Below are 22,537 nucleotides of genomic sequence, written 5' to 3'. Positions count from 1 at the left end.
CATTTAACTTTATAATGAATCTCAGACTAATGCTGCACCAGAGCGTGTGTTTTTGTACATTAACTATTTAACAAGCATGTTTACAAGACAATAACAGCTTAATGCATTAGACTTCTAGCTCTTTACACTGTGGAGGACACAGGAGAAGTCACAGATACATAGGCGCACTTTTGTCAGTTATAATGTTTAGTAAAGATACAAATTAGTGACTAAATCTAAAAAGGAATATATTTTTTTCATAAGTCATCACATACCTGCAACTCTGGTCGTGCAACTAGCAGCACGATTCTCCTGCATTCTTCATTAGAGAGAGCCGCCATTGCCTCCTCTCTGTCCTGGACATCCTGGCCATTAATCTAAAGATTAAAAACAAAAACATTGCTTTTTAGTCTAAAGCGAACACACATAAACACACATCAAAATACATCATCGTTGGTGTTAACAGCAATAGCTTAAATATGCACATAGGAGCCCCTTTTATCTGTTAACCTTATGCAAATCTCTTTAGGAAAAACAAACCACCTCAATAAAAGACCCTGAGCATATAATCCTATCTGGTCCGTCCTGGGATACACAGTAAAGAGCCTCTCTAATATAAAGCTTTGATTATGAATGGGACAGTAGCTGTGCACCGGCACTGCTGTTGTATCTCACACCATACATACATCTAACTGTACAATTAACTGGCCACTGACAGGGGGCGTCCATCTTTGTGTGGGGGAGACTAATGGCCCCTGTCACTGGTGGATAATAGCTCTGGAGAACTGGTGGAGCCCGCAAAACACCACCACAACCTCTGTTCTATATATCAGTCATACTCTGTTATAGTAATACATGTGCGAGTATATGCAATTTCTTTCAACCACCACTGAAAAAAAAAATCCATTTAATGACCTAGAAGGAAAATGCACAACATTAAGTGTCCCTGCTAAATCTATTGCTAATATTGTGATATTGGAATTTGTTTTTTTTCATCGTCAGTATGGACAGGCTGTGTCTCATGTGAAAGCCCAGAACCTCCAGAATTCACTCATTGAGGCTGTATTAGCGCTGATTAATCATTGGCATCAATCTAAAATGTAAAAAAATAAAACAGATCATGCCATGTACACAAGTACACTTTTCACTATTTAATCTGACCTTGAATAACTGTACTTCTGCCAACTTTTGAAGGAGAAATGAGCTATTATTCACCTAGCTTGGAAAGGAGCCTGGTGTTGGCCACTAATGTTGGACAGCTCAGATAAATATGGGTCATTAGGCTTATCCAAGTGTTTGTGTGGATTGAGGAAGTTAAATTAACCTGGTTTCTGTGTTTAACTGCTTTTACTGGTGTCTCGAGAGTGTCTCATTAGTGTTCCACTCATTAATGCAAAGCTCATTATGTCCAGCTTGTTATAGAAAAGCCCAATGTGTCATTGAGGAAATGACTTTCTTACCCGCGATCATTTAAAAACATGTAATATAAGTCTGTTCATTTAGTGGAGTTTAGTGGACAACGTAAAGGGTCCACGGCTCAGACAGGACATAAATAAAGAAGCATACCAATAAGTGGTAATTATGGAGAAATAAAATAGGAAGAGCATCGTCTGAGCTAAAATGATCCAAATGATTTCTCTCGTTTACCAATATAGTCAAATGAAAAGTCATAAATAAATACATTATCACTATAATTACCATGGCGGAAAATATTAATGATTAAACATGAGGTCTGATCTTGTCTGTCTTACTAATTAATACATCTTAAAGGGTAATAATCCTAAGGCAACAAATAAGAAGCCATAGTTGAGGAGATGGAATAGGATTAACTGGAGGTAAATGGATTTACAACAACTACTAACACTGTTGTTTCCACAGCCTAAACTGTGTGGAGAGGGAGAAGTGGAGGGAGTACAAGCACAATTCAAAAATGTGTAATTAGTGGAATTAATAATTTGGTGACCAAAAGCATAACAAAACCATTTCTTATGTGTCTAACAGCTAAGAAGCCAGCTCCAAGCCCCTAAACATCATTAAAGGTCATAAAAAGCTGTTTTGCTTTCTTCTTTTCTATTGCACTCATGCAGCGAAAAATAAAGCCATTAGTGCAGATATAGCATCAAAATAAGATTCTCTGACTGGAGCACACAAAACAATGATTGCGCAGGTAACCCACAGGGGGCGCACTACCAAACCCCCACAGATTAATAGCACTCCTGTATCTGGGGCTGATGACAGAGCTGCAGGGCTAAAACTCAGTATCACAGAGAACTACAGCTGTTAGCAAACGCCATTGGTGCTGAGTCTGTAACTACAAGAGCCAGGGGGGCATTTGCTCCCTTATAGCAGACACACAGGGGGTGCACTGCCCCTCTAGTGTGCTTCTGTGAACAGTGAAAAGGCCTGGTACAAGTCAGTGGTAGAGAACAGCACTATAACAGCAGGTTTAATGTTGCTGTGATGGAGGAAACAGTGGTACCTGTAAGATGCGGTCCCCCTCTCGGATGCGCCCGTCTCTGGCTGCAATGCTGTTTGGACTGATCTGTGGAAAATGACACAGAATTTGCATAATTTTATCAAGATAAGACCCATTATGATGAACGTTTCAATGACCATATATGATGTTAAATATAGAGAGTGTTTCTGGACATACAAAGTGTTGCTAACTTTAGATTTACCAACCTACCAGAAAAAAACAATGTAATTTAACAGATGAACATAGACCGAGATTCAAAACTGTGCAATTAATTATGCAATAAGACTAATTGTTACTTAAGGCTCCTAGTTGCCAGGATACAACTATTGTGACTTTAGATATTTGATTTATCATTTGTATTGTAAAATCCTTATGTAAATCTATCAATGTTTTGGGCTGACAGAAAGATGCTGGCTGTTTATTTGAGGTAATAACAATAAAAAATAAATAAAATGATCTCTCCCTTGTCAACTTTCAGTTCTTTCTCTGTACTTTTCACTACACTGTATGCAACCCAACAACATAAAGCACCTGCCCCATGTAAACAATACTCATGGACAAGAGACAGAGCACTGTTTCATGTCTAGTCAATGGCTGTCTGGGCCCATTGGTTTCACTCTCTCCTATCACACTGTGAATCTCTGGAGATGTTTGGAGCGTAGGCACTCCATCTTCATGATGGTCTACTCCCACACAGAGCAACACATTTAACCAGGAGGGGGGTCACAGACTGGAGTCAAGGGTGGAATAGGGACAAAGGAAAAATCTGCTCACTGAACAACATAAGCCTGTGCTGTAGCTGCTCTATGTCCCCCAGACTGATATAATTCTGTAGAAAGTATCATCCTCTCATATTTATGGTTATTGTACACTAGACACTTTCACTTTTTTGATGAGCACGGTATATACACCCTAGTGTAATAAGAGCAAATGACAGGTTAGATGCTTTTTAAAGTTAATTAAAACAGGTCCTATTTTCTATTTGTTTTTATTTTGATGAAGTTTATAAAAATATATAAACAATGTCTCCAATGAATGTTTAAGCTGTCAGAAAAAATGCCATGTGTGCATGTAAAGTGTCCCTGCATTTTGGATGGAATTTTCCATGTTGGTGACATAAGCAGACTCTACTTTCTGCATTTTTGTCTGTCACAACTTATTTCCACAAAGTACCACATCTGATGTAAAACTACTGAGGTACTGTCTCACCAAACCAAGAAATAATTAGAAAATAATTTGAAAACTCATCATATGCACTAGAGACAACCAACTAACCAACAGCAACAGGCCCAGACATGTAAAATAAATTACTGACGTGACATTTAGTGGAGGTGATAAACTTATTTTACATACACTATACAAAAAGACACATACACTTTTTTTCTGACATGAAATCAGACTAAACTTTTCCTGTTTTAGGTCAGTTAGGATGAACAAAATTATTTATGTTTGCTAAAAACCAGAACAATTTTTCTTTACTTTCTTCAAAGTCAGAAGTTTATTTGGTGCCTTTGAACTGTATGACTTGGGTCAAACATTTTGAATATCCTTCCACAAGCTTCTCACAACAGCTGGCAGGAATTTTGGACCATTCCTCCTGACAGAACTGGTGTAACTGAGCTAAGTTTGTAGGGCACCTTACTTGCACATGCATTTTCAGATCTGCCCATAGATTTTCAATAAGATTGAGATCAGACCTTTGTGATGGCCACTCCAAAACACAGACTTTGTTATCCTTTAACCTGTTTGGTTACAAAGTGGCTTTTATATAGTGTATGCAAACTTCTAGTTTCAACTGTAAAGCCCAAGCCAACAAAAGGAACAGGAATCAACACAAGAAACAATACGTAGGGCATCTTAAAGTAAATTTTAGGGTTAAGTGTATTTTCTATCACTATCTGAATAAATTGTTTTCTATGGGCTTCTAGTGTCAGTCATGAAACACCCAAATCCAGTCACCCCGACAACCACAGAGGTCAAGTAAAAGAGAATAAGTGAGGTGACAAATGCACACCTCGTCTTAAAGTGACTTTGTTTTGCTCTTGAAACGATGTGTCCTCCCATGGAATCCAAGCATGTTCCTCCTCCTTACTCCTCCCAGTGTATAGTGTCATTCAGCGCGCTCATCTGCATGCAGCATACTCCGTCTTTTTTGAAAGGCAACATTTAAAGATGCTGCCAGGAGCCACGCACTGAAGTAATTTGTATTCCGCTCAAAGGAAACACCTTGCAGGATCCGAGTCAACTTCAAACGAAATCTAGCACAAAGTTGTACAGAATGGAGTGGCGTTTTCAATGGTTCAAACCGCTGTGAGGAAAATAGAGGGAGGGTAGGAGTCTTTAGGCTATAGGATGTAGTGCCCTGCCAACCTGCTGTTGGAGAGGAAGGGAAAAAAACTGTCTGATTTGAGTAGCTCTTATGTGTGATGAAGGTTCCTGGGTAGTTGGATGCATTTCGCCTTACCAATGCCCACTAAGTCATATAGAGCTGAGTGAGAATGACACAACTGCCAACAATGCACTTGAAAACAATCCATGATAACATATAGCAGACTTGGATAGTTATGAAATTTATGAAAGACAAATTAGTTTTACTTATAGGCAGCATAACTTATAATTAAAATAAGAAATTCATTAAAATATGTAACTACATTATTACAGTAGATGCATATTTTAATGACCATTTCCAGATTGTGCTAATAAGATGGCATTACAGTCTTGAGGCAGTGGCTGTCCTTTTGCAGTGTTCAGCTCTGTAACTTCAAACAGTGTTACGCCTATACATCTTTTCCCATGAGCCTTGATATTTTCATTTGCACACAGCTAGCAGTGCTCTTTCAAAAGATAGAAGGAAAATACAGCATGCAGCACAAGAACACATATCTGATAATTTTTTCAAGTAGACCAAGATGAAAAGATTGAGTGCTGGAGAGGTTTCTCAAGTGCAAAACTTATGAATGTTGTAAATTCTCTGCATAATGATCAGCTGTATCTGAATATAAGTTTTTTGCCATGTGGTTTCATGATTCTGACAGATTTTAAAAACATGAAGATGACAGAGGAAATGTCATTTTTTCCCTGTAAATTTACTCCTTAAGTATGTCCTTAAGCTTCACATCTGCTATACCTGGGTCAAACTGAGTAAAATTTGAATACAGTGGTCCCTCGTGTATCGCGGGGGTTACGTTTTAAAAATAACTCGCAATAAGCAAAATCCGCGAAGTAGTCAGCTTTATTTTTTACAATTATTATGTATGTTTTAAGGCTGTACACCCCCTCACCACACACTTTATACACTTTTCTCAGACAGGCATTAAGATTTTCTCACATTTCTCTCTTGTTTAAACACTCTCAAAGTTCAAACCTTCGTAGGCGTCTTTGTCGGTGCAAAACGTTTCATTGACATTGTGGGTTTTGTCGGGGAGAAAACACAAACACACAGCACTTCAGAGTCACACTGTTAGTGATCGAACATTTATGTAACTTTGGCTGAACCCATTCTGTACTGTACAGGAGACACGGCACAGAGGAGACTGAATGACAATGGTCTACAGTCCCTTAGCCTATCAGGACGCAGAACACAACACGCATTCATACTAAAAATCTGCAAAAACAGCCAGGCTGCGAAAGGTGAACTGCCTTATAGTGAGGAACAACTGCATTCACATACTTTTGGTGTTCTAAACAAATAATCAATTGATAAATAAATGCTGTATTAAACAATTAGCCAAAAATCATGAGTTGCGGCCCTATACACACTACCACTCACACGTTTGGACACTCCCGTTCAAATGTTTTTTTTCTTTATGTTTACAACTTTCTACATTTTAGATACATACAGAAGACATCATATATATGTTGCAACATATACGGAATCATGCAGCAAAGAAAAAAGTAAAAAATAAAAATTATATTCAAATACTCAAGGCTACACTTTGCTTTGTTGACAGCATTGTAAACCCTTGGCCTTCTCTCAATGACCTGTATGATGAAGTTACCTGAAGTGGTTTTAACTTTAACATGTGTGCCTTGTCAGGGTCAAGGAAAGACAATTGTCAAAAGATAAAACCAAAGGGTGGCAAAAGTCTAAAATCTAAAACAAGTTTGATTTATTTATTTTAACTTTTTGTTTACTACATTCCATGTGTCCATTCATAATTGTGATGCTTTCAGTGAGAATGAACAATGTAAATGATCATGGAAATAAAGAAGAAACACAGGAAAAAGTGTGTCTCCAAGCATGTTTTGTTACCTCGCTGACATATATAGCCACATCTTCCTCCTCGTCTGTCCTGTAGCACAACGTCAGCCCCAACTTCTCCTGGCTGGTGAGTCGACACAGCTCCACCTCCTGTGAAAATCAAGATGAAGTTGTGTCATACTTCAAGAAAGAAAAGACAAAAAAAACACCACAAATTTGGCGAGGATTACATCATCCCACACAGAAAGAAATTGTTAAACTCATCTGCACATGAAAGCCAAAGTTTTTATTCATTACAATGGTTGGCCAAACTCTCGGGTCTGTTGGAGTGAACATCAAATAGCCGTATTCTACAGACCCAACAGAAAAGTCCAACTTGTTTTCGAGACGTTTATTGGGTGTGGATTGCCAGTTTTTTTGTTTTGTTTTTTTATACTTTTGTTTGATCATGAAAGGCATTCTCAACTCACACAGTCTGATCGGAGAGAGCTTTGATAAATGTCAGAGGACCTTCTCCCAGTGTTTTTTTCTTTCAACCTAGTGCCAAGTCACAAGATATTAGGCTGTAAATAAAGTATAATTATGCTAATGCTGCCAGATATGTGGTGTGTCTTCGGTATTCATGTCCCTCCCTCAGGTACAAGGAAGAAAAACATTGACTCGCAGATCAGTAATAGAGTTTCCCGTGAGCCCAGTGCAACATAGTTTAGTACCTAAGTGTCGATGGGAGTCATTTTTGCAGGTATAAACAAACAAGTAATCTTTCATACTTAATGTATTCTGTCCCCTCATTTTCCATGTAATGCTATGTGGAGTTTTAGTGACTTGGGTCGTGTTTGATCCACCTTTCTTTTGTTGTTTTTTTTTTTTAGTCTGTTAGCAAAAAGTATATTTATTTTTAATGAATTGAATATTTAAAGAGTGCAAAAATTATTAATTGTGCCAAAACCCAAAAGTACCATTGGGATTAAGGACTAAGCTAACTTTTATTTCTTATTCTCTTTATTTGTGTTTTCCACAAATTGCTCAGAGGACATAAAAAAAAAGAAAAGAAAAAAAAGTGGATTTGTCAAATAAAAATAAAATAAATGTCATCTGGGTATACATGAACACATAAGGAACTGTATGTAAGATGATTCTGATTTGAAATTCCATAAACATGACCTAACTGTGTCCCCAAATATGAGATGGACATGAATAAAATTACTTAGTGGTAATTATAATGCTGATTTATTCTTAATTACAAAAACATTGGACATGATGGCCAAATTATTTATGTTATAATTTGGTGTTTGGTTCCCATGATGATCATCCGATCAGAAGTCAGAATGAGCTTCACATTTAGGATGGTAGCTTCAATTAGGAAAGCACCGATCTAGCTTTTTCAGTGCTGAAATCCAGTCCGGTTACAATCTAAAATGCCTCCGTCTGACCTAAATCCTGCCTACCAGAAAACAAGCACCTCCAGTCATGGATCAGTGCTAGTGCAGCCTCTGCAGCTCAGTGAGCTTTCACATGAGACATGGCCTGTCATATACACTGAGAAAGTCTTATTTGTGTCCTGCGCAGGTTAAGGCACTGGAAACCCAGCTTTAGTTGTATATTATTATTATAGTACCTTTTTAAAACAGTAAGAGTCCAGGTTACCACTCCTTTAAAAGTGTCATATGCTCACGTGTTAATTTAGTACATTCAAAATACAATCTACATTTGGGCATTTTTCACAATGAAATGAGGCCAGTGTCAGGTCTGGATTCTTGTTTTGACTTTTACATTGAGAGTCCAAAAACATTCTTCCATACAAATGGATTCTAATTACACAAACTACACTGCTGTGCTTCCAATGTGTACTTTCTTTTCCAATTTTCTTCAAGTTCAAAAATTGGTTTGTCAACACAATTGGATCCAGGAGAAAATTGAAGTTCTGGTGAAAAGTGCAGCCAAAACTCTATTTTCCAATCTCGGCCGCGGCTCGCCGACAGTTAATGAAGATGAACCACTTTGGACTCTCATTTTCCCACAGTCTAGGCTCTCCCCAGCACCAAAAACATCAGCATTACACCCAAACATATCAAGGGCATTGGGGGTGACTCAAGTGTGAAATGGCCTCTCCACCAGAGATCTTCATTAGACCAGAAACAGCAGAGTGGAGAGAGATGGAGCAGGCAGAAAGACATGGCGGTTTGGGCGGCAGTGGCTCAGGCTCAATGGGGCAGCGCCATAGAAACACAAAAACTCATGTCCTGTCCCATGACAAGCGTGCGCTGTACATTTTTCACTATAGGGATGTAACCACAACCAAAATATCATATTGCCATAGTTTCAAGCTGTTTTGCTTAGATAAAAATACAGTTTTGTTGCAGCAATGTCTAAAATTTGGACGCACCTTTTCATTTAAGGGTTTCTCTTTATTTTCATGACTATTTACAAAGCAGATTCTCAATGAAGGCATCAAAAGTATGAATGAACATGTAATTAATGTAGTAAACAAAAATAATTACATGTTTTGTAGTTTTATATAGGCCTACACTCTTCAGTATAGCCACCCTTTGCTTTGATCACTGCTCTGCACACTCTTGGCACCTGAACAAGGCGCATCATGAAGTTAACTGTGAGAAGGACAAGAGTTTGTAGTGTTAAGAAAGTAAAGGATGGACAAATCTGAATCTAAAATATAAAATATATTTAATTTTTTTTTCTTTGCTACACAATAAGATATATCTTGCTTCATATTGTAATGATCTCATATTTTGTGTTTAGTTCAGAGTTGATACATTTTGTTGTTAATGTAACTGCTTTTGTATGTGGCACTCGGTTGCGATGCCGACAAGTTGATGTGAAGCTTCTATACCTGAGTTACTGGTCTGTGTTGGAGACTGGCTCTAGTGAATTGAGACAGCTGTTGTTTTGCCGTTGTTTTGGTGCGGGTTACGGCCTACAGAAGCCCTTGTGTGCAGAAAATAAACAACCAGAAGAAATTTGGCATGTTTCCTTACACTAGAACCCTACAATATATTTGATGTCTTCAGTATGTGAGTATCTACAATACAAATACAACATAGATACACAAAGGAAAAAACATTGAATGAGATAATGTGTCCAAACTTTTGACTGGTAGTGTAGACCATGATTCTTTGTTCCATTTCAGTGCAGACTACATGAAGAAATAACTATATTCACAATTCTGTTAACCTCTCCAAAATATCACAATAAATAGATTCAGATATCATTATTAGTGATGTGACTTTCGTCTCTTTTACGGATTCTGAATTTTTTAGATCTGTTCATTTCAAAGAGCTCTTCAAAAGACTGGCTCTTTTACTATTTATTTATATGACAGAAGCCGATGTGAGAACTCGTATAACTACAAGCTACAGCAAATCACAGAGAGAATCGACCAAGTCTCAGATCTGTTTAAAATGGTTCAAACTGAGAGTAAACGGCGTGTGTTTACCCTTTGAAATCATGCAGTCTAAATAAAACAGTGCGATAATAATTTTTATGTTATCGTAAACTATTAATATGATGCCAAATATGTTTTTTTTTGTGCACAAAGCTCTTACTCGTGTTGCCTGCATTGCTTCTGTGCTGATTCTTCTGTCGGTTCAATGTTAATCAGTATAAAATGCATACAAATTTTAAAGAAAAATATTTGGCTCTTTAAAAAAATGTTATCTGGATTCAACCATTCACACCAAGGAACCATTCAAAAGAGCCAACTCGTTCATGAAGGTCACATCACCAATCATTACATCCCTACAGTATTTTTCACACACACCACGTCATGGCTTTGAAAAACCTTTTCTTAGCCAACACCTGCCACCACTGGCTACATGTTGTAAGATGTTTACAACATCCTAATTGTTCAGGCACAACTCTCTCTGTTCTGCTGTTTTTTTTTTCTCTCACTTTGGCTGATCACTAAGGAGTTGTGTGCGTGGGGGGCTAAGGGCTGCACACACTTCCATACACAGCTAGTAGTAAATGCACTGTACTGGAGAGAATAGTGCGTCTAAAACTGCAAAAACATCACCAGAGCTTTGAGTTGTCATCTTCTGTCACAGCCAGTACCGTTTCACAATAAAAAGATGTGTTGAACAAATTGTTGAATGCTTTGTCAATGTGTTTACATATTCACATCCTAAAAATAGGTGGGACATGGGTGGTAAATATGCCAAAAAATAAATCACTATTTTTTAAAGATTCATGTACACTTAGCATCTCTACGTTGTATTTTAAATGGTTAAGTAATCTGCTTGTTCTGAAAGTTCATACTCTGTCTCAGGGAGGTCGACCAAAAGGAGGGGTCAGCACATCACTTGCCTAGGATCAGAATGCACACTTCTTCTTCTTCCTATCAGTGATACTAAGCACTAAACCGTTAATCTGAGTTGAGAGAAATGTCATTTTATTTCAAAACAATGGGTGACCAATGAGCTTTTTTGTTTCACGAGTCACTGAAAAATATGCAGGATTATGTTTGGTTCTGGCTCAAGATGCAACAGTGATGACATGATAACATTCTGGATTTGCCAGGCAACCATATCACCAAATCACAAAGCCTTAACAAGTACAATGCATATGCCTAAATACTTTATATTTATACTTCTATAAAACGTGTGTGTTCAGGCTTCGGATTCGTCTATACATTTACAATATTTTTTTTACATGGACAAAAGTAAACCAAACTTACAAAGACCAACTCTGTGTATAATAATGTAAATTAAAATAATCTCAGGGTTCAAAGGATTCAAAGTCTAAACATGCATTGAAGCTTTTATGTACAGCAATCAAGCAATAGCCAAAGGTCCAGTAACCATTATCTTCCTCATCTGTCTAAAATGTGTCTATTGTTGCAAATAGTTTTTAATTAAAATCTTGGGGCAAATTTTTATTCTGAAAAGTAGTGTCAAATGCAACAGCTCGACACAAAATCACTACTATTACTATACTTTCTACAAACTAGTTTTGGCAGCTGACAAACACTTGTTAATTACTTTTCAGGTTATTTCTGACATTATGCCAGATCAACTAATGAGTTTTCAGGGCTTTTGTAGGTATTGTTTTTGTGGCACGTCTCTGGTTTAATGATGCAACAAAGCAGCCAAGGACGTAACCGCCGTAACACAGAAACTGCTCCTCGCATGTTAAGTTGTTTTGATGTTAACTGTGGGAAACATCTTCAAGACATCATCTAAAAATAACCACATTGATGAATTATAAGGTGTGAGTAGCTTCCATATCTATCCCTATGAGACGAAAACAAGCCTGGAGTTATTTCTGACTAATTAATGCCTGGATGGTGCTGCAGACCTGTGGCTAAATGATCAGAGAAAATGGATTGCAACCATTACGGCATGTTGGATGAAAACCATTTTGTGTGTTTTGCCAACGTGCACACAACTTTTTCCCACCAGATGTTCTTTTTACTTTCTTTTGATACTAAAACACCCACTCACACTCCACAGTAAAAAGACTGTCTGAAATCCATTACCCATCTTGGTCTGGCTAGGGAATGTGTGTGAAGCTTTCAAAGCCTTGTGCCGAAAGAGCAGAGACTGGAGTGTGGTGACTGAGGGCTGAGAGTGAATTAATGACCGCCATAGAGTGTTTAGGGGAAAATGGCCTCTCACCATTAAGGCACACTACTGTAGATGCTGCCATAATAATCAAGCCTTTGATTAAGTGAAAAAGCTGCAAATGCACTGGCTGTGGACCATTATGCTGGTAAAGAGAGTAGCACGGCACCACTACAAATTGCAGTAGTTACTTGTCTGACTATATGGAATGTGGCACCAACAAAATGTAGAATATTTGTACTTCACGTAGAGATGGACAAAAAAAAAAAAAAAAGAAGTGTCTGAGTTTTCGGAAAAGCTCACTCTTCACTGTAATTGATAAAATCTACCTGCCACTCACTCAGAGACTTACAGGGGCTGAGCAAAAGAAGGAGCTTGGGTTTAAGCAGACAGATGCATTAAACAGAAAAATTGTGAATCACAGTATGACAATTAGGGGTGTCAAAAGTATCAAAAAGCAGATACTAATTGATGCTAAAATTATAGTAACGAAACTACTCATTTGAGCAGGTATCAATACTAAAAAAAAGTCACATTCACAGGATAGAACCTTTCCTGAATAGCTTTAGCTTCAGAACAAGTATAAGACCACACAGACTACTATACGCCCATGGACCACTATGGAGCCTACCTGAAAATTGTAAATTGCGGTATCGGAATCAGTAATGAGTATCCAGCCTACTCCTTAGCATCAAAATCAAGTTAACACTAAAGACAACCATACCAAAATATCAGATTGTCACAGGAGTCAGATCACAATTACATTTTTATTGCCATATCGCCCTGCCCTAATTTTAAGAGTATGCTGTATTCATTTGGAAAATATTGGTTCCATTAAGGGATTGAACTGCGGAGTGGCAGAGTTGTTAACGCAAGATGTTTTCAGCCAGTGGTTCAAATCCTATGGCAAAGTGGAATCAACATGTTTTCTTGTACCGCTAATGTTCACAGTTTATTCCCTCTACAAAGTCTAAGACCCTAAACAGTACGAGGACAGAAAAAAACAAAAAACAAAATACATACTTGCATTGCACTTGTACCTTTCTAATGTAAGTTTAATATAGTCAATCCACAAGCTGCTCCTGCTCAGTCCCTGTAGCCCTGACCACAGTGTTATGACTCATTCTAATAGCTGTAAACGCGTCTCACGCTGAAGCGGGAAGCTTTAATTACAAACCTCTCAAGTGTGAAAAGAGCCTAAACTTTTAAAGATGCAAAAGCAAATGTCCATGATCCACTGCCTCTGTACTGTTAACCGGATCTTTCTCAGTTTTGTTGTCCTTGTTTAGACTTTATGGTAAAAGTTCTGGAAATGTATCAAACTAATATAACACTTGCAGATTAGTGTGGATTAATGAGCTAATTATATGGTGCTAAATGTTTAAAACTTTGTAAGAAATTGATCGGGGAGCCAAACTAATTAATTCAACCTCGACTTATTCCTACTTAAAATGGATTATGGGTACAGTCAGTTTCATCATTTAGTTTCACATTCTTTCACTTGCGGCACTTTGCAATAAATAATTGGTGGTTTTCAGACTCTACATTGTGATGCCGTACTCCCAGATGGGGGTCAAGAGCCAGTTTTCCCTATTGATAACATACTGTAATGAAATACCTAAAATGTAAATTTACAATTGTTGAACCTGATCACGTATATTACTGATTAGACCAAAGACCTTGCCGTATAACAACAAAAATCAGCATTTTAACCGTATAAACTTAAGATGCTCCGAACTGTATTAAACATTATCAGTCTATAGAATGTTGTGCTGTCTGAAATCCAACAATACAAGCCAGCAAAAATGTTTTACTTTGTCAGAGAGAAATAATAAAAATGTATGTAAATTATGTCGACATACCTTGATGTACTTTTGGGAGTGAAAATGTTTCTACCATTAGGAGTGAATGAGATTGTAGTGGCTCCTCCAGCTCAGAGAGTTGTTTTGTCCAACAATAGGTAACGCAGAAAAATGTATCCCCTCCATTCTCCAGGTTAAAAGCAGCTTGTAAGAGGCTGCATTCTCTCCCCTGGCAGCGCTCTCAGTTGACATACAGTAAGTGGGGTTGCATTAGTCCACAGTCTAACTCACAGAGCATGAAATAAAAGATGGTGGCGGTTACAAAGCATAATAGGATTTGTTAATAGCTTCCATATATTATATTTGCTCAGATTTGACACTGGGGCTGTGCAAATCTCTTTAGGAAACAGCTTTTCGCAGCGGGGGGAATTACTGAGAGCAAATCTAAGAAAAGAAAATTAGCTAAAATTGTTTTGCAAACTGGCATGAAGTTCAATATACAGTACTGTGTAAAGTTAGCAAAAGCAGTGAGGTGGTAAAAGATTGATGCTCAGCTCATGCATCTTCAATAATATATGAATACAGTATTGTTGGAATTTCCCATCACTTATAGTTGCGCCATGGATGCCACCAGTCCTATTAATGTTGACATTTCTTTGCTATTATAGTAGCAAAACTGAAAAAGCGGATTGGATGAGCAGCAAAATGTCTTCACTCCTACCACTTTTTGTCCAGTTGACAGATTTGAATTTTTCTTTTACTATAGACCATACCTGGATGACTGAGGGATTACACATACAGCACAGTTAGGCTACATATCGCTAAAGACAAACCTATAATACAACAGTTTTCTCTGTCAACTCGTCTCACAAAGGCATCGTGTTAATGCAATTCTTAATATGTTGATCCAGGTATGCATAATCCTGTTTAGCTTCCAATATCAGACGAGATTGGGGATTCTGGTACAGCTACGAAAGGTTGAGTTTTCATCTTTCCCAGGTCCCACACTCAATAAATAAACTCCGCCTGCCTCAGACATCCAGAGATCTGTAGATATCTCCCGTCTCCCCCAGTCAAAACAAAGTTGCATTCAACTTTGTCTCCAGACCATAATAATGTTGATATTTTCTATCACAGGTGGACCTATACGTCTACCTAGCTGTGAATGTGTCAGATAACAACAAGCAACACTACCGAGCTGCAGTCACACCTTTCCCTGTTCAGTCTCTGTACCTGAAACGTGTTACAGCACCTGATCCTCACCTCTCTACACGGCAACTTTATCTTTTTCCACAGTTGTTGAATCAGTTCTCAAACTCCATGTAAAAGTGCGGTTGTCTATCTCATAAAAAAAACAGAGAAAAACATGATGGTGTTATGATTATTACGGCGAAAGTTGTCAAGCTGTCTACAGTGTGGCCGATCATCTGTCACAACTGTCCCCTAGAGATGAGCCGGGGGAGTCAATTACAGTTTGTGCTGCTGCTAAATGTTAGGCATCATTAAATATGGAAGGAAGCTGGAGAGGAAGTAGGAAATTATTTGGAGAAGAGACATTTTGATTCCAGCGTGTGGTGCTTGTATTACCAGGTATACCATTAACAATCACAGCTACCAGATGGAGGTAGCCAATGAGGCTAAGTGATGAGGCACATACAGTTTTCTGAATACTTTGCCTTAAATTAGTGATGACAGAAGCTCTGTTGGTGAAAATATTCATCCAAAAAACACAGGATTAGCAGTCCAATCAGATAAAGGGACCTGTGGCCACCCATTTTTTTCATGTGATTGAGTAGGATAAGGTTTGCGACACAGTACAGTATTGTGGATGCATATTTTATCAATAGCAAACCCAAAAATAGTGCTGTGTGTTAGCAGGCTATGGGTAATGAAAGTTAGTAATAAAATGTGCTCAAATTTAGAGGGATCAAGATGTTAAGAATATATTTAGTTTTTTGTTTCAGCCACTGCAATTTAAAATAAAATAAAGTTTTTCACAATCTGAAAATGGTACAGGGCTTCTACATCTCAAGAATAGAAACTCAAACCATCCGAAGAAAAATCATTATTTCCTGATAAACATTTTGGAAACCACTGAAAACTGGACTACATGCATTACAATGAGGCAAACTAATTACCCTGAATATGCGCTATTGAGCCACACAACAGTTCAAATGATTGGTTTGGCTATCTTCCAACAGAAAACTCAACCTACAATTTCAAACAAAAAGCTTAATTTGCAAAAACATTGTCATAATAATTATCATATATTTATTTCTATTATCTATGCCAGTTTTCAAAGTCAGTTTTGTTTTGTTTCATTCACACTTTTAACACACAAAGTCTACACATAATTATTCTCTCAGGAAGTACTCCACTGTGTTTTTAAACTCCATACACCTTTGCGAGAATCATTTTGTTAATTTCTGCCCTGGAATTCCCAATCTCTACTGAACAAAAGAGAAAAGGTAGCTGTTAACTTGAAAACTACCACTACATGACATCATAAGGTGGAACATACTGAGCTTTAGAGATGTAGAAAGAATAATAAAAAGGGTTACTGAAATGTGTGAATGAAACAAAAAACTACTCCTGGTATGTTTTTAAGGCTTAAAGTTCACAAAAGGCAGTTTTGCGTAATATAGGATTTTCAAATGAATCCACAGTTACCCATACCTCATACTCAAAATCCTCTGGTCTCTCTGCGTCTGCTGCTCCCGGGGAGAGGTAGGCCGTCCCGTCGTAGTACTCCTGGTCCATCGTGTGCAGAGAGTGGCAGCTGTCAGAGGAGTAAGAGACAGAAGAGGCGTTAACATCACAGCTTCTTTTAAATCCTTCAGTGTGCTTGCCTTTGTCTTGGCTGGGTAGAATAAAGGATTTGTCAAGGGCTTTCACTTCTGCTCGAGTGCGTGTGGTAAAAGTACAGCCCCTGTTAATAACGGCATATTATTTACTTCATGTACTTGACAGCCTGAACCCCCACATTGTACAGTGTTTGTCAAATGTGCGGCACTCATAACAAAAGGAAATAGCAGCGTGACAAAATGAGCAGCTCGCTTCCCACACACAAGAAGATGACAATAAACTTCTGCTCTCTGTTGGAATTGTTAAGATTTCGCAAAGGGTTTTGTGAAACGTCTTCAAAGATCAACAAAAATACTAAAATAGCAAAAAGTTTGACATTTTAAATTATTAAAGAAGCTTTTATTTGGCATTTTCCCACTCAAAGATATATACAGAATGTGTTAAGAGTAACCGCTAAATCAAAACGCCACACACAACGTTACTGTGAAAAAGAGGGTTAGGGTTGCCTGTTCATAAATCTGACCTTTAACTTGGCCTTGTAATGTCCCCTGCTTGATTCCACTGGGATAAAACTTAAATACATTTAAAACCATACTGTGCAACATTCTAGCAAAACAATAAATTTCCATGGAGGTAAATACGTATTGACCATATATCAGTAAAGATTACATAGTGCACATTTAAGCTCTGCATAATATAATCCAGAACAAAGGAGAATAAAAGGGGTTTATAATTGCCTTTGAGAATAAAGCGTTTGTTGTCGGCGCAAACAAAACTCGATAAAATGTTCCAATATTTTCTTACAGCTCCTTACAATTGCGATCCTCACTTCCATTTTGAACACCATTAAGCATCATTTTACATCTCTCTAATGTTGTTTATTGAAATGCACCTGTTGTCAGACAAAGAGAATTAAATAATATGGGAGTTTTATGGATCGCATTGATTACAAGTGAGCAGAGGCCTGAGGCTGCAGTAACTGGTTATAGTGGCCAATGTGTAGTCTTGTTTATTAGCCCATTCCATATAATCACCTTGTAAAGCTTGTGCGACTGGGAAAAAAATATGCAATGTAACTTCATTTACTGGATGAAGACCCGCGGGGGATAGTTAGATTAGATTGCATATCTTTTGACAATAACACATATTCGAAATGGCATTTGCACCAATGAAAAAAGCAGATGGGAAATTGACTGATATTGCTCTATAAATGCTCAAACAAGTCCCTAAAACACACAAAAACAGAGACTATATAAACGTATTTTAGATGTTTGTCATATTTAGATTTAATTGTATTGAATCACTTTTCTTCTTCCTGTAATAAAACTCTAGCAATGTTCTACTGCCTTGCACCCTGGGGAGGAAGCCTAGATATTTCTTTCCTAAACTTTTTCTCGCACACATTTTAGTTCTCCTTTGAGATGAAAGCAACAGAAACCAAAACGTTGGAAAGGGAATATAAGCCATCTTTCCTGGAAAACCCCTAAAGAAAAATGTAAAAATATCTCTTTGAGCTAAAGCACCAAGGAATAATTTTACAATATGATAATGAGAGTAGATGGTGTAGGCTTTGAAGTAACTTTGAAGATGCAGTGCTGTTGAAAAACTATTTTGCTGTCGATTCTGTTTGTAGCATGTATCATTTATTAATTTGTCTTTACTTGTCTCAGTTGAAAGTTACACATAAATAAGGTTACTCCTGCAACTATGGACTTTAGGCCTGGGACGAAAGTGACGTGAAATGAAGGAGTGAAAGAAGGGCAGTGATACGGAAAATCTGAAGTTAAGATACCAGTACATTGCTAAAAATGCACTCAATTACTGCTGCCAAATTTGTACTTAGGTAAAAGTATAAAGTTTGCATGAAAAATATGACTGGTGATTTTAAATGTAGCTAATTACAATTACAGGGCTAAAACTTTATTAGATTTTTAAACATGTACCTGTACTTGAGTAAAATACAATTACACAAAAAAAAAACACACAAAAAAACCCCCCCAAAAACTACTCATTACATTAACACGAGTGAGTATTTGTAATGAGTTACTTTCTACTCCTGGAGAATAAACATAAGGTATAAGGTATAAACATAAAATATAATTTCTCACCAAACGTTGACTTGATCTTTTGATCTGATAAACCACTGTATTTCCAGTTATGGCAACTTAAACGTTAAGCCAGCATCCTCCACAAAATGAAGTTAGCACGAATGCAACAGCTGTGTCCTGTTTATGGATGCACACCACATGTGTATAAAGATTGGAAATAGAGACACTCAAATATGGCAGAGAGAAATGAAATAAATGCAGAAAAAGCTGACAATAAACGAACTTTGTCTTTACGCTCACTCTAGCTTCATCTCACAGTGCCACAAACTTGGAATTACTAAACGTCTTTGTGTGAATCACCAATTTTGGCCATACAATTATGAGTATAATTCAGATATGATTTAGATTTTATTTATTATGAAAACATGAGTTATATTTGGGTGACATCAGTGTCTCATGTAGCAGAGCCCTGGACCTGGCCCGGAGTCTGGCTCAGGGCATGGAAACGCAACTCTGCTAAAGGGACCCAGACCAAACAGCCGCTCCAAGGCAGCTCAGAGCCAACCGTACCAGTTCAACATTAAATCCTTTTTGTATTTTCAAGACAACCATTTAATTTCTTTAGAATTTGGAGTATTTTACACTGCGTTTCAAATATTTAAGCAAATTGTGTTTAAGTGTTATAAAGGTAACATCTGTTGTTTTCTAGTGAAACTAGATGGTATTGTGTCTCAGGGCTCTTTGGGTCAGTGAAATCAATCTCAGACACCTGTAACAATTAGTTTGCCAGTTAAATCCAATTAAAGGAAAAACTACTGAAGAAGGACGTTCCACATTATTAAGCAGACCACCATTTTCAAGCAATATGGGAAAGAAAAAGGATCTCTCTACTTCCGTAGCGTGAAATTGTTGAATACCTTGGACAAGGTATGAAAACCTTAGCTATTTCATGAAAACTTAAGCGTGATCATCGTACTATTAAAAGATTTGTAACTGATTCAGAGCACCCATGCATTCGTGCAGATGAAGGCACTATGAGGAAGGTTTCTGCCAGACAAATACATCGAATTAAGAGAGCAGCTGCTAAAATACCATTACAAAGCATCAAACAGGTATTTGAAGCTGCTGCTGATTCTGGAGTCCCGCGTCAAGGTGTAGGATCCTCCAGAGGCTTGTATTTATGCGTAAACTTTTTATTCGGCCATACTTAACCAATGCTCACAAACAGAAACAGCTCCAGAGGGCCCTCATGCTGCAAGGAATACCTCTGCATCATTGGCTGCTATTGGCATAAAAGAAGAGAAACTCATGGTGTGGCCCTCATCCTCCTCTGACCTCAACCCCATTGAGAACCTTTGTATCATCCTCAAGTGAAAGATCTATGAGGGCGGGAGACACTATACATCCAAATAGCAGCTCTAGGAGCCTATTCTGACATCCTGCAAAGAAATTCAAGCAGAAACTCTCCACAAACTCACAAGTTCAATGGATGCAAGAATTGTGAAGCTCCTATCAAATAAGGTTCTATGTTAAAATGTAACTTGACATGTTACAATGTTTTCACTGAAATAGCTTTTGATTTCAGTAATATGCAAATACTTCTAATTGAAAAATAAACAAATGACATTTTAAGTTCTTTACAACAATAACATGGTTTGAAACTCTGTTGTGCTTAATAAATTGGAACAGTGCATTTAAGTTTTTATTTTTGAAAAAATATTGTTACCATTGGGAGGTTTGTTCAATAACATTCAGATTGTACTCTAAAGGTTGATGATTTGGAAAATTATGATGACTGTCATTTATACTGAATATTTGGCAAAATCGGAGAAAAATATAATTTCCATAATCATTTGGAACACAGTGTATATCTGGTCAATTTATTCTGCCATTTAGCTGTTTATCAGTGTCAGCAAGTGATCTTAATTTACAGTAAACAAAATGATTGAAACACTCTGAAGCACACTGCCTTCTTATTAATTAGCAGCTTTCAGTGTGTCCTCTATCTGCCAATGATGAGGAGAGCAGAGGATGAAGAACGGTAAAGGGCTCATTTATCAAAATAATATTATTTGTGAGGATTATTTCTGCATGATTTATGCAATTAGTCATTTACACAGATTAACCTTATAATACAAATGTGATTTAGTTTCATTCAATCCATTTACTTAGTTAATATAGGATTTAACCAGGTACACTGTTTCTACTCATGCTGTCCATTAATGTATATTTCGGTAACTATATTTTATCTATATCAACACTTGAATGGTATATACATACACTGGCGAGGTTTACATGCACGGCGGAAATCTAATCTGATTTCTTGAGTTATATGATTTCTGAAATGGTTACATCTGATATGAGTAATCTGACTTCTTCCTGACTGTTCACAACTGGACAGGTTTTCACAAGAAAATGATCATACAAAAAGGGTCAAATGATGTGGTGAGGACAGAAATGAAAGAGAAAATGATAAAGATCGAAAAAGTTATTTTAAAATTCATTGTACTTTGTTTTCCAAATACAACAGTTAAATCAATTGATTAACTGATACTGTTCCCAGGCGTTTTTGATGATAATTTCCTTTGTTTCATGTAAAGACACAACAAAAATCAGGTCTAATCATTGGGGTTACCTGATTATTCTAGTTCAAAGATTTTTACTGCTCAAATGTGATCAAGCATAACTCTAGATACTATAACTATTGCAAAGTAGAAGACAGTGGCACATATCTTTACATCATGGTTATGTGGTAAGAAAGTTACAAGTTATGATGCATTTTTCTGTCAATTATTCAAACTGTGCATTGCTCTTCAACAACAATTTCTGGAAATGATTGCGACACTACACGCATCTTTCTCTTCCAGTGGCAGCCAAAGTCTCCATTTGAAAACAAGAAGGATTTGCCTTGTTTGTCCTTTTGCCAAAGTTACTATTATGAGGGTAGTGATACTCCACTATAAAGCTCTGTGTTGTGTCTTTAGTACCTGTCTGAGAGCAGGAAAGGGCAGACGTCAGGCACTGGGGGCGTGGTGGGGCGGAGCTTGGCCAGAGCCATGATGTGTTCAAAGGTGATGTCGGTCTGTGTGCACACGTCCACCACATGGATCTCCTGAGGTGAGCCGTGAGGGCGGCCGCTCGCCGTCCTGCGGATGACCTGCACCACAACAGGCTCCCGAGCGCTGCAGAAGGACGCCACCGCCTCGTCATGGCTGCACTTGGACAGCTCCTTCCCATTCACCTGCAATCAGAAGGAAATAATCACATGAAGGAGGGCACTGGAGGGCACTGTGGAACTTAACATCTATGCATCCACCATATTGATGAGAAAATTAAAAAACAATTCAGCAATTAATTTCTAAATCTTATGACATTGCAGAAGCTTATTGAAACAATGCCACAGCAAATGCATGCCGTAATCAAAGCTAAAGGTGGTCCAATGAAATATTACAGTGTGTGACCTTTTATTTGGTGGTATTTTTTTTTTTGGCCAGACAGTGTATTTCCAGGTAAGAAATTCACTGAGGGACAGGTACAATCAAAATTGTTTCCTCAAGATGAGCAACAAGTGGGTTCCAAATATTTGAAAAAGTGTTCATAAAACAGGTCTGCAAATCTCTAAGCTTTTCCATTTGTATCAATGACAG

The 22,537-nt window shown here is 37.6% G+C and overlaps 1 protein-coding gene across 1 annotated transcript in view; it reads right to left on the bottom strand.

Moving 5' to 3' along the window:
• Window positions 1-22,537, bottom strand: part of LOC117372064 (PDZ domain-containing RING finger protein 4-like) — a 63,773-nt gene that overhangs the window by 3,301 nt on the left and 37,935 nt on the right. The window contains exons 2-6 of the mRNA XM_055222378.1: window positions 21,878-22,131; window positions 16,714-16,816; window positions 6,708-6,806; window positions 2,459-2,521; window positions 255-356 (exon numbers count right to left, since the gene is read on the bottom strand). Coding sequence (XP_055078353.1) covers window positions 255-356; window positions 2,459-2,521; window positions 6,708-6,806; window positions 16,714-16,816; window positions 21,878-22,131 — 621 coding nt within the window. The remainder of the gene's footprint in view (window positions 1-254; window positions 357-2,458; window positions 2,522-6,707; window positions 6,807-16,713; window positions 16,817-21,877; window positions 22,132-22,537) is intronic.

The sequence above is a fragment of the Periophthalmus magnuspinnatus genome, chromosome 6 (genome assembly GCF_009829125.3).
Source record: "Periophthalmus magnuspinnatus isolate fPerMag1 chromosome 6, fPerMag1.2.pri, whole genome shotgun sequence".
In the NCBI taxonomy this organism is placed as follows: domain Eukaryota; kingdom Metazoa; phylum Chordata; class Actinopteri; order Gobiiformes; family Gobiidae; genus Periophthalmus; species Periophthalmus magnuspinnatus.
Note: the sequence above shows the minus strand (reverse complement) of the source record. Positions and strands in the feature narration are given on the sequence as shown.